At 46.7% G+C, this 12,399-nt stretch overlaps 1 protein-coding gene across 8 annotated transcripts in view; it reads left to right on the top strand.

Annotated features, from left to right (window-relative positions):
- LOC104046370 (rho GTPase-activating protein 7-like) overlaps positions 1-12,399 on the top strand; it is a 64,047-nt gene that overhangs the window by 40,683 nt on the left and 10,965 nt on the right. For 4 of the 8 annotated variants that reach the window (XM_064458937.1, XM_064458938.1, XM_064458940.1 and 1 more), the window contains exons 5-11: positions 937-2,285; positions 2,748-2,918; positions 3,628-3,787; positions 5,181-5,379; positions 7,096-7,315; positions 9,209-9,323; positions 12,092-12,263. In XM_064458937.1, the coding sequence (XP_064315007.1) occupies positions 937-2,285; positions 2,748-2,918; positions 3,628-3,787; positions 5,181-5,379; positions 7,096-7,315; positions 9,209-9,323; positions 12,092-12,220 (2,343 nt within the window). In that variant the 3' untranslated portion in view covers positions 12,221-12,263. Of the gene's footprint in view, positions 1-936; positions 2,286-2,747; positions 2,919-3,627; positions 3,788-5,180; positions 5,396-7,095; positions 7,316-9,208; positions 9,324-9,782; positions 12,264-12,399 lie in introns of those variants that run through there. The other 4 variants (XR_010374198.1, XR_010374197.1, XM_064458942.1 and 1 more) reach the window with 4 other exon arrangements.

Consider the following 12,399-nt stretch of genomic DNA (forward strand, 5'->3'; position numbering starts at 1 on the left):
TCTTTTATTGCTTTCCTAAGTAGTTTCACATCTTATTTAAGGCCCGAAAGTGAAATTTCACTCTTATTGACTAAACAAAGGACAAGAAATTAAGATGGACAATGTAACTAGTGTCAGTGCCAAATGTCCAGCCAATAGAAGCTGGGTAGGTGCTGGCTTTAGCCTCTCCTGCAAAAAAAAGTATCGTAGATAAAACAGAGTTAGAACCACATCTTGGCTGATTAACACCAGGATAGTAAAAGCTTTTAGGTACCGTGGATTAACTGCAGGACTAGCAAGAAAATAATGTCATCTTTTGGAAAAATGTCTAGTTTTCTGGAAAGTTCCACTCTGCCATCAGAAAAGAATGGGGCAAGAGAGGGTCCACAGGAAAGAGGCAGGTCATTCCCATCTCTCTAACAGTTTGCTGGCCAGGCACTCACTTGGAGTGTGGACAATACAGCAAATGGACCACCTGGGGCAAACGGCCGGTGAGGCTGAGGTCTCCAAGAGGGTGTGTCAGATATTGATGCTGCCACAGTCCCACAGCCAAATGCTTCTTTACCTGAAAATGGATGAGTTTTGGTCACAGAAGTGTGAAAGAGTGTTTGATTTGTTTGGTTTTAGGAAAGGCCATGTAAACCCAATACAATTATCTTTCAAAACTTCTGGATTTGCCACAAAACAGAATTTTTCATCCTCAGATCAAATCTGTTGTCTTTTCCTGTGGTAAACCAGATTTGCCAGCAGCATGTAATTTGTCAACATAGTCTTCAACTAACAGAACAAAGCTCAGGGCAGACCTGCCCTGTAACTGAATGTTTACATTTCCATATGTTGGTCTTGGGGATTTTGGAGGTAGGCAGAAAAATTAAGTCTCCTTTTTGTTACATTTTTTGATAATGTAAAGTTTGCCAAACTTTGCCCTTGAACTGTACTTTTTTTTTTCCTTCTAAGAGTGATGATTCCGAAGAAGATGAACCCTGTGCAATAAGTAACAAATGGGCTTATGAGAGGTGCAGTCAGAGATGGTCTCGTATCGAGAGCCTAGAAGGTTTCCCAGGAGAGGAAGGTGCTAGTGCATCAGTCCCAGGCAGCCCAATACTGAAGAGCAGCAGCAATGAGGCTACTGTCTTTCTGGATCATGGCGAGAAACATGATGTATCCTCAATTCACAGTACTAGCAGTGGTGACAGTGATGTTGTTAGCTTCCCAAAACCTTTTGAAGATGTGGAAAACAGCACGAGTTCCCCAAGGTGTTCCTCAATTAAGGTGCCTTCACCAGACTCTACTTTTAGTTGCTCTCCTCCCCCCAGTGATTTTTTAAATACCACCACTGAGGAGAAGCTTTTTGATAAATCACCATATAAAAAGAGGAAGAGCCTTCTAAAGAAAATGGAGAAGTTGCACTTAAGGAGCTGCAACTTAAGGAGTGGTCAGCCAAAGGCCAAACCCATAATAAGTGAACCTGTTCTTCTGGAAGGACTTAATGAAGAAAAGATGAAGATGCTGAACTGTATAAATATTTCTGACCTCTCTGGTGTCCAAACAAAGAACATTTCTTCCTTTTCTCCCCAGAGTTGCAATAGCAGCAATCAGTCTGAAAATAGCAGCACAGTGAGCGCTCCAAGTCCAGTTATAAAACCACAAAGCCACTGTGAAGGAAGGGGGGTGTATGCAGAGGACTTGGATTCTAACAAGCTCTTGCTGTGGAATGACCTCTCTCAGCCAAATCTAAAAAATGACATGAAGTTACGAGTGAACCAGATGTTTGAAATACCACAAGGCCATAAACCTGGCACTTTCCCTAAAGCACTTACAAACTGTTCCCTGTCTCCAATAGACAACTCTTCCATCAACTGGCGGACTGGGAGTTTTCATGGGTGCAGAAGGAGCCAGAGCAGAAGCAATTCCAAGGACTCCAAAGGCCCCAGGAACCCCCTTTCATGCACAGATAACAGGCTAAGTGTATATGACAACATGCCCAATGTTGAACTTGATCAGCTGGAGGCAATAGAAGTTGGTGATGATGATGTTTTTACAGAAATGAACAATGTTATAGAAGATGTCAATGGTCTCAAAAAGTTGGTTGAGCAGTGGACAGAGAAGTTCTCAGATGATGGGGATTCAGACTTTGCCAGTGACTTGACCTCTTTGTATCCATCCCCACCTAAAGAAATCTGTCTTGAAACAGAGGGCTCAACAGCAAACCTCCCAACCCCTAAGGGAGAGAGCAGCTGTGAACTAGGCAAGGAGTTCACTTCTGCAGACCTGGCATACACGACAGACTCTAAAAAGACCAACAGGTCAGCCATCCTTGGGTCTCCCTAGTAGACTGCCACTTGGGAACCTTTCCCTATTGATTCTCCTCCCTCAAAATGTAATTGCTTTTCCAGAACAGGGTGTTCTTAAGTAAGTCTGTTCTGGGTAGCAGGGTCTGCACTGCTGGTGGCAGGTACTATTGGTCTGTAGGCACTCTGGTATCTACATCTGCTCTGACCTCTGTTGGAAGTAGGCTGCTCACCATCTGCATGAGCACTTAGACATTCAGAATCAGACTTTACGGCTAGCTTGCTGTGTTTCTTATTGAAACATTTTGTATTGCCAGGGTACCTCCTGGATGAGAAGTACCTTGTTTAAATGCAACTAACCATATGGTGGTTGGGAACTGCAGGTCATTTAGATTCTTAAGTGCTTCACAGATGCAGGCAGAAAACTAACAGGGACAATGGAAATAGTCCTAAGCTTAAATAATATTTATCCCATAGGCAGGGGAAGCAACATGGATCTGTGGAAGAGAACGTGAACTTGGAAAGCCTTTCCATCCAGACTGATAGCCAGTCAGCTGCCCAGCTAGCCCGGACACAAAAGCTGGCTTTGTTGAAACTCACTGCTTTGATGGACAGATACTCCCCTTCCAGTAAGCAGGGCTGGAACTGGTAAGTTGTCTAATATTAAAGCAACCTGTGCTGAAAAGAGAGGATTGATGTAAGCAGGTCTGCCTAGATTACACATATTCAAGATGAGGAATTTCATCCCGTTAAATAGCTGGCAATTTGTGGTTATTTCAATGGCTCCAGGACTTCATCTGCTACGGACTGCACCTTTGCTCCTTGCTGGTGGTCATATTGTTACTGATTTTAAAGCACTTTATAGTTTCCTCTTTAAATTTGCCTGTTTTTAGGGCTTTATCAGAGGTTCTTCACAGAAATTGCAGGACCTGAGGTGAGAACTGGCTGGGCTGAGAATTCATCTCTTCAGTGTCAAGTCCTGGTTTGAACTGAAAAAATGACAAAGTCGCTCACTCATAGCACTTAGAAATACCAGTTAGCATCTTGTGGTAGGGATCTGGTACTTGAATATAGAAAAAGAAGTGAAATAAAGGCTGCAGTGTCCTAAAGGGATAGAACATATTTCCCACAAGGATGTTTTAGTAAAGCTAATTTCAGTTGTGAAATGAGGAAGTCATTCCTGTAATTGCCCTTGATGATTTTCTCTCTATCTTTTGGTGGTATGTGTACAGGCATGTGGCAGAATTTGGGGATGTGAAAAGTATTGCTAAATCCTTTCCCATACATGTAACTGGAGTAGCAGGCGGAACTGTGCTGGAGAGCTAGTAAGTTGGATGCACTTTTTTTTTTTTTTCAGGACTATACCAAAGTTCATTAAAAAAACAAAAGCCTCTGACTACAAGGACAAAAATGTCTTTGGGGTTCCTTTGCTTCTGAATGTTCAGCGAACAAGCCATCCACTGCCTAACGGCATACTGCAAGCACTGGACTATCTAAGAAGCCACTTTCTTGACCAGGTGTGAACTTGAGGCAGCCCAGAGCAGCTCTGTTCCATTACGGATCGTCTTCAGGGAACCAATCTCTGCTTCCAGCCTTTGTGAGGGACTTTCTCGCCTCCTAAGGCTCTGAATAGGCAGAAAGGAGTAGGTCTGAGCAGGTGGCCTGCAAAGAAATACTAAGGCTGTTTACTTCTGGAAATGCCTTTAGTTCTATATTGTATTTCTGTGCTTTACCTCACTGAAATCATCTGCAGTCAGTTCCCTCGGTGCAGGCAGTCAAGCTGTCTTCTCCTGGTGAGCTAGCATGTCTCTGCTACCTTGGGAAGTACTCTGTTCTGTGGCTGCTGGTAGTGTGGTAATTAATCTTGTTTTAGCTGAAACGCACCACTAAAATATGTTACAATGCCTGTAACGTCTTTTTCTGGATCTCAAATCTGTTTTTATCCAATAAGGGGAGATGTGTGCATGGCAGTGAAAGCGTGTGTTGCACATACTATTTCCATAGCATAGGTACAGAAATGAGAGTCCCTGTGACATGACACTTTACTTAAGTAAAGGGCTTTCTTTTTTCTGTGCTTTTCAATTGTATATATGTGTAATATTGTGCCAAAGTACAAAAATGTGTGCATCCTGTGAAGTTACAGTGCAGTTTGGTGGCACATACTGAAGAGTGAGCAGTCAGTTTCTTATGAAGGCAGTGCATTTCATTTTTGAGATCATGGTATACATTCAGTTAATATAAATAAACTGATGAATGTAAATGCTGTCTCAGTGCCACACAGTGAAACTTTCAGCAGGCACTTTCCTGAGGTCAGGTTTATGGGAAACTTCTAAATCTAGGTTTTGTCTGAAACTGGATTGACATTCATATTAAAAATAAAATCATAATTTCCATCAGAATGGCATTGCCCTTTGCTAGCCTGCAGATACATTAGATGTATCAGGCATATCAGATGCTAAACCCAAACCGTGTGGATCTTACAGTCTGAGTTTGTTTGCTCCGATATGGGCATCAATGTACATTTGCTTCAGGAAGAACATGCACTGGTGTACTAGAAACTTACAGTTCTAATGTGTGAATATAGCCTCCTCAAGCAAACTGACAGATGTCAATAGCAATGATTTTAAAAGTAAAAAAGAGTAATTTAGCATTAAATAAAAAGCAAGCAAACAAACATGAAAATTGGTAAGCCTTTCACAGCTGGTTCTGTGGGTGTCAGTCATGGTTTGCCTGGGAGGAATAGCTGTGCCGCTTTTAAAGATACAAAAATATTTTGGTGTTAGATCCTCCTACCACAGACTAGACCCAGACCAGGGTCTTAGCTGTCAAAAGGAAAGTGAAGAATCAATTTGTCAGAGTTTTGAATCCTGATAAGTCCTCTCTGCCTTTAATATTTTCTTCTATCTGTAGGTTGGCCTGTTCCGAAAATCCGGTGTCAAATCCAGGATTCTGTCTTTAAGAGAAATGAATGAAACCAACCCAAACAACGTATGTTATGAAGGGCAGTCAGCGTTTGATGTGGCTGATATGGTGAAGCAGTATTTCCGAGACCTTCCTGAGCCTATATTTACTAGCAGGCTCTGTGAATCCTTCCTCCACATCTACCAATGTACGTCACAAAAGCTGTAGTTTTCCAGTTCCTTGAATATCTTAATATTCAGCTGTACAAGGCATTGGCCAGACTAGGACTAGTGTTGTGTCCTCTTGTAGTCAGAGGAGATAAGTCAGGCAGGACGCTTCTGAAAAGATGAGTTCATTGTGACTCCAGACTTAAGAGTTTCACATCTGCATCCTATCGGCCAGCTATTTTCTAACATTGTATCTTTTCTGTTCTTTGAAGGACGAGTGCAATAACATATATTGTAGCAGCTTTCCTAAACTGTGTTTTCAGATGGTCATTTCCTTATGCAAAATTAAGAAAGAATCCAGTCCCCTTGTTCATGGTATGAAGCAGCTCCTTGTGCAAGAAGCCACATTATATTGATGAAATGTCTTTATTAAGGTGCCTAAGCACAATTGCTGTGAAACAACATCATTGCCTGGTAACGCCAGCAACTTTTTGCCTGTGCTCTCACTGTTAATTATCCTTGATGCTCAACCTGGAAACAAAGCTGAAATCAGGCATTGAATATAGTTTTAAACAGGTCTGTCTCCAGTACTTTGCCCTCAAGAAATTCACTTTCAAGACACAGCTAGGTTGGGGAAGAACCTTGCTGTAGGGACTTATGATGATGTTGCTACAGGCGAGTTTCTTCTTCTTTTGGGAAAAGGTTTTGAAAGTCAAAGTATAGGATTTCTGAGTGGACTGGTTTTCAGCCTGTTTTATATGACTTTTATTGACATGAGTACATGAGCTGCTGCTGTCCTATGTGTGGTGCAGGTTTGTGAAAGTTTGGTTGGGTTTTATTTTTTAACCTGTTAGGCTTTTAGAAATTTGTCTTAAAATGGTTTGTTTATTTTTTTGAAGCAAGTTGTCTTCTTGCATCCGCAAATCCTTTCTGTGAGGAGGTCCACAATTCCTATGGCCAATGGATGTGGACCCATTTTCTTCCATTTATTATAACCTGGACACGTCTACCTCCTGTGTCCTGTTTTGGGATAGAAACAGCAAATGATGGAATTCTACTCACCCATTTTGTGCCACACGTGGCTTGAGCCAGTGCCCAGATTAAATTACTATCTTTTGGAAATATGAAATATACTGCTTTCACCAAGAAGCAAGTTTTGCGTGTTCTGCATGTTCTGCTTCTACTTGAAGTGATCTTCTACCCTTTGTAGTGGTGTAAACTGGAGAAATCCTCACGATAGGGGGATGCATGGCAGGTTGAATCATACCTACACTCCCACAGGACCTGTTTGGGCACACAGTCCCACACTGGGTTTTGGTGTGTATGAAAATCTGTTGGCAAAACATTGTGCTCTCAATTGAGCATCTGTTCTCCTCATGCCTCAAGCTGACAGGAAGACAGTAGAGTCACTATCTGTTCCAAAGTAACATTCCATAGTAATATTTTATGGGGAGACAAGCCCTTATTTGGGTTGTAACCAGAGCCGGTTCAGGATAAGTTCATTAGCACGTTGTTCAAGATAAATTGCAAGTCAAGCACCAGCATCACTGGGTGCGAATGTGCATCTTGACAGGCAATAAGAGAAAACTGTACTTGGGTGATGTGACTGAGATAATGGCCTTCGTGGTCTCTGTTGTGAGCTAGCGTGTCAGGAAAATGGATGAACCTACAGTTTCAATGCCCTGCTTGAGACACTGTTGATGGATGCTTCCTCTGCAAGTTGCATGTGATTTTCATAATTTTTTTTCTCTTTTCAGATGTGCCAAAGGATCAGCAGTTTCAGGCTGTCCAGGCTGCTATTCTCCTTCTCCCAAAGGAAAACCGAGAAGCTTTGAAAATCCTCCTGTTCTTTCTACGAGATGTGGTTGCATTTGTTGAGGAAAACCAGATGACCCCAACCAACATTGCTGTCTGTCTTGCACCTTCTTTGTTTCACCTGAACACCCTGAGACGGGATAGTTCCTCCTCCTCCACTAGGTATTAGCATCTTAATGCTGGCATTGCTGCTGTCCATAGTGTTCTTTGCTGGAACAATGTCTTCTGTTGCTGGCATAGGATAGGTGTCTGCTTTTAAGGGGGAAATACTGCATGTGTCTTGGCATTTGTATCAAATACAGCTGTTCAGGTCCAGCAAGAGCTGACCACAGTGCATGCAGCGATCCAGCAGCTCATTGCCCAGTGGTAACAATGGTAAGGCCCCGTTGTTATGCTGCTGGCTAGTCTGCATGCAAGCCAGCCTGCCTCCCTCACAACTCCTGTACTCTTTGCGGTTGCCACAGGTCCAGCTGCCCAGGAACCCAGCATGCAGCCCGCTGTTTGCATTAAGGTGGTGCTGATCATTGAAAATGTAGCTCCTGCACGGGCAACCTAAGCCCAGGTGCAGCTTTAAGGCCCTGCAGATATCTGGCAGATTGTAGCAGTTGCTGGCACTAGTTCTGCTGGGTGATAAAGGGCTTGTTCCTGCCAAACTGAGCCACAGGGATTCTGTAAATTTATCTTAATGAGTAAAAGTATCTGGGTTGCATAACATCCCCTGTTTGTACGTGCAGGGAGAAAGGTGCCCTTGGGCCAAAGTAGACAAATAATCTCTGAGAGCATTCATGCCTTATCTGGTCTCCTGAGGCATGGCTGTTTGCTTTACTCCATGCTTCTGTGTATGGACAGACACATATCAGGGTAGAAAAGGACAGCTGACTTTGATGGAAACATTGTGCACCCATCAGAGTAGCAAGTTCATCACCTCACATGGGGAGCTACAGATGAGGTCTAGTTCCAAAGCAGAAGCCGTCAGAGGTGCTGTTGGCATCTTTCAGGATAATAACACAGGCTCTGGCTAGCACAAAGAGGGGAAAGGACACACTAAGGACTTTTCTTTTGACTGGCACAAAACATCTGGAAATGCCTGGAGCCTAGGTCTGCCCAGCTCTCCTTGGGCTGAGCCGGCACATGGCCGGGAGCTGTGTGGTCACTGCGAGGGCAGCTGGGGATGTGACATAGCTGTAGTGGCAGCAGGTCCTTCTTGGGTTGTGGTTCTGTTTGAGTACCTGGGAATCATACTTTGAGAGTTGTACCTCAACATGTACATTATTTTACATAAATGTAAAATACATAATGTAAAATACATTACAATGCATGTACTTTATTTTACATAAACATTAGGCTGAAATACTAGGACCAAAAATAGAAACCGAGTTTTCTCTTTGTTGTCACTGTTTAGAAGCCAGGGTGCTTTGAAGCTTTAGCTTTTTTGTAACTGGGCATTAATACCATAGTGCAGGGTTCTGACTTCAAAGGGTAGAAGCTGACAGGTCTGACTTTGAAGAGCAGAGCTCAGGATGCTTATCTTCCACCCTATTTTCAAGCCATTTGGCAGGAATGCACATAGATAAAAGTATTAGAAGCCAGGATTAATGATGTCATAGAATGATTATGAATTAAAAGAGGGGACTGTTTTTGAAACATGTTTGGTGTGGTTTGGGCCAAAGGATTTAAAAGGTTCTGCAAAAGAGCTTGCTATTTGAAGGCTACGCACAAATCAGTTTGGAGTCATGGCTGTCTTTGGTCAATGTGTGATGATGTGTTTGGGGAATAAAAAGCCTTGACTTGCCTTTCTTGGACATATGTTACTACTGGTCAGTACTGCCCCGGGCACTTTCAGAGTGTGCTGAGAGGGAGTGTTCACTACAGACCTTGCTGCAGTAACATAACATGAGCCTTTACATGGCCTGTAAGGGGCCTTCAGTGAGATGTGTTTTTGCTGAAGCTGCTGGTTTCCAGCCCCACGGGCAGGCCAGCCAAGTAGGCACATTGTACTTGTGGTTTACAGCATCTCACTTACACAGCCTTCCTTTCACCTTCCCCTCTCCGCAGAGCTAGTCAGAGGAAGTGCAGCTTGGGGAAGCCAGATCAGAGGGAGCTGAGTGAGAATCTGGCAGCAACGCAGGGCTTGGCCCACATGATAATGGAGTGCAACAGACTCTTCCAGGTATGTCACTTGCTGTAGCGAAGCAAAAGCCCTGAGCAGCCTGATGTAGGTGGTGCGCTTTGAGCATCAGTTTGGGACAGAGCCCTGCAGAGGTCGCTGCCAGCCCAGCTGTTTCTCTCAGCCTCTGATAGGCCTGAGTCCCACTGACCCCAGTACAGAGAAAATGAACGTAACTGAAGATTTTACCGCAACTATTTGTAAGGGCTGTGAGAGCATTCCTCCATTTCTCCCTCCAGCTGCTATGGGGGTTTGACTCCCTGGGCTTGAGGCCAACTTAGAAAGCAACCGTAGAGAGGTTGCCATAAAGTCTTGCAGGGAGGCCCTGGCCAAGGCCGACCATCCCTTCTTGTGGGAGCCGGTTCAAGTTGAGGTTTTGCTGCTGGGGCCTGGCTGGAGCAACAGCCGTGCCTGTGCCCAGCCATGGACCGCAGTAATCCAGACCTGGACCTTGACCCACAGACTGACTTCCCGGCTTGACCTCAGCCTTTCGTCATTATGAACTTGCCTGGCGATCGCTAGACTGTGGCTGACCCTGGTTGCTGTCACTGGACCTGATCCTGACTTCCCTTGATGACTCACCTTCCCGGCTCAACCTCGGACCGCATCCCTGTGGATGTGTCTGATGATCTGGACTCTTGGCTGACCCTGGCTCCCACCCCTGGCCCAGCTCAGGTACTGTGGGGCCGAGCAGCTGCCCTGCCAGCCCTGTTATCCCACTCAACTCCCGGCCCCTTTCCCTCGGGGCACCACTTGCACTTGAGCATCCCGACAGTCAGCTCGGGCCATCTCACACTCCACTCCAGCACCATGGCTGGGCAGGAGCTGATTCCCCATGTCTCCCCTGAACTGACATGCAGCCCCGTCCCAGGGCTCCCCCAACCAGCCCCTTACTTCTGAGTGATACCCACCCCCAGCCCAGCCTGGGCTCCGACCTCCCCATGGCATCAGTCCCCAACCTGGCCAGGGCTCCTCAGTGACCTGCTTCACCCCCAGCCCAGCTGTGGGTCCCCATTTCCTCATTAGTGGCCTGAATCCCTCTGCCCTGCCCTGAGGCCCCTCGGGGTGCCCTGGCACCTGCTGCCTGCCCCACACCCTACAGTCAGCCCTGGCAACATGGGAGCTGGCCCCATCCCTGGCTGCACGTCCCCCAAAATAGCCCCACAGGGACTCTGAGCTGCCCCCGGACATCCTGCACACTCCTGCTACAACGAAGGTGCTTCACAAGCACTACTGATGCCAGGCCTGAGTGGCTGCCCCTCACCGAGGGGTGCCAGGACCCTGCTGCTGTGCCTGCCTCCCCTGCCAGGGTAGGGTTTGGTGCCAGCACCCAGGGACCACCTGGAGAGGGCTGTCCCACTTCTGCTCAAGGAGAGCCTGCAGGCAGCTCCACAGGGTGGCCTCAGCCATGACAGTTCCTGGACATGCACCCGCTGCTCTGGACCTGGACCCTGATGCTTGGCTCTGCCTGGTCACTGTGGCCATCGTTGGACTGTGGCTGACGCTGTTACCGTCACTGAACCTGTCCCTGCCTGGCCTGGCCTTGGCCCTGACGCAGCACCCAGTTGCTCCTGTGACTGGGACTCTTGGTTGGTCACCACTGGCGTTCCCAGGCCTGCCCTGCACCTCCCTCAGGTATGGTGGGAGGGGGTCCTGGCTGGGGAGGCGCTGCTAGACCTGTCCCATGGTACTGCACTCAGCACCCCAGCCCCTGGAGCAGCCAGCCCCTGCTGCTCCCTGACCCCATGGTGGATGCTCCAGGGGGGCCTGGCCTTCTGCCTGCATCCAGCCCAGCACCGGGGGGAGGGAGGGAATGGCCACAGCACGAGTGGGTGCACAGGAGATGGTCTGGCAGCACAGCACGTGATTTGGGCAGCTGGAGAAGCCCCCAGCACATATGGCTGTCATGCTGTTGCCAGCACGGCACTAGAGCTAAGTCTAGTTTTGTTTGTGGGCATTGTTCAGCCCGCCATCAGGAGCACATGCTTACACATATGTGTGCTTAAGTGCCAGACTCATGCCCACTAAGTGCTAGGCACTGCCTAGCTATCGTAGCCGAGCCCTACCCCCATCTATATGGGAAAGAACTTGGGACATCAGATTAATAGATATGTGTATCTTTTTTTTTCTCTATATATACACGTAAAGATATATATGTGTATGTATATATACACACACATGCATATGCCAGCAAGCACCTAAATCAAGTGCAACACCTACTCTCTAATGGTAGCAAAGCCTCATTTCTGTGCTGCTTTACCTTGCACAGCAGAGCTTCCAACAAATCCCACAGCGAAGGCAGGAACCATGGCCTGCTGCCTTGTGGTTGCTCGAGACTGACACACACCCAGCAAAGGGGTTTGCCAATTCTGTAGGGATCCAAAACATTGCTGCTGCAGGGAAAGGCATTTCCCTTGTGTCGTCCTCTGAGGGAATGTAGTTAATTGATCTGCTCCTCCCCTGGGCTTCTTGCTCCTCCAGGTAAAACTGCTGCCTGCCTGCACCAGCACTGCTGGCAGCTGGTGGTGCTGCTCCCACGGCTTGCAGCCAAACACTGCTGTCCTGAGAGGCACTCAGGAAGCCAGCCCTTTTTTGAGGGCTGGTACAGACCACCTGCACAGGGCAGTGATGTGGATGTGTGTGTTTGCTCGTAGCTGGTACACCCCACAGCTTGTACTCCACTGTCCTGGTAACTGCAAGTTGTTTCACAACTCCCTGGTGTGTTACATTAATGTTCAGTCCACGAGTGTGATGTGTGATCTCTTTTGCAGTTACCTGACTGTTGCCTTGATCAGGTCACTAATGACTTCCATGAGACAAGCATCCTAAGCACCAGGGCCTTGCACTGCTGGGCTGGGATGAGACTGCCTGGCTCCCTTGAGAGCTCTGGGCTTTGCTGAGAGATGCCAGAAGATGACATCAAAAGCTGTGTGATCTGCTCAGGTAGGTAAAGAGGATGGTGGGAGTCATCAGAGTAAGGCTGGCTCTGGGAGTGTGGGTGACTGTACTGTGCAAGGTTGGAGGGTTTCCTGGAGGTATTCTTGGGTGTTCCGAATATTCAGTCCTTAAACTCTGCAGA

Source organism: Phalacrocorax carbo, chromosome 8 (genome assembly GCF_963921805.1).
Source record: "Phalacrocorax carbo chromosome 8, bPhaCar2.1, whole genome shotgun sequence".
In the NCBI taxonomy this organism is placed as follows: Eukaryota; Metazoa; Chordata; class Aves; order Suliformes; family Phalacrocoracidae; genus Phalacrocorax; species Phalacrocorax carbo.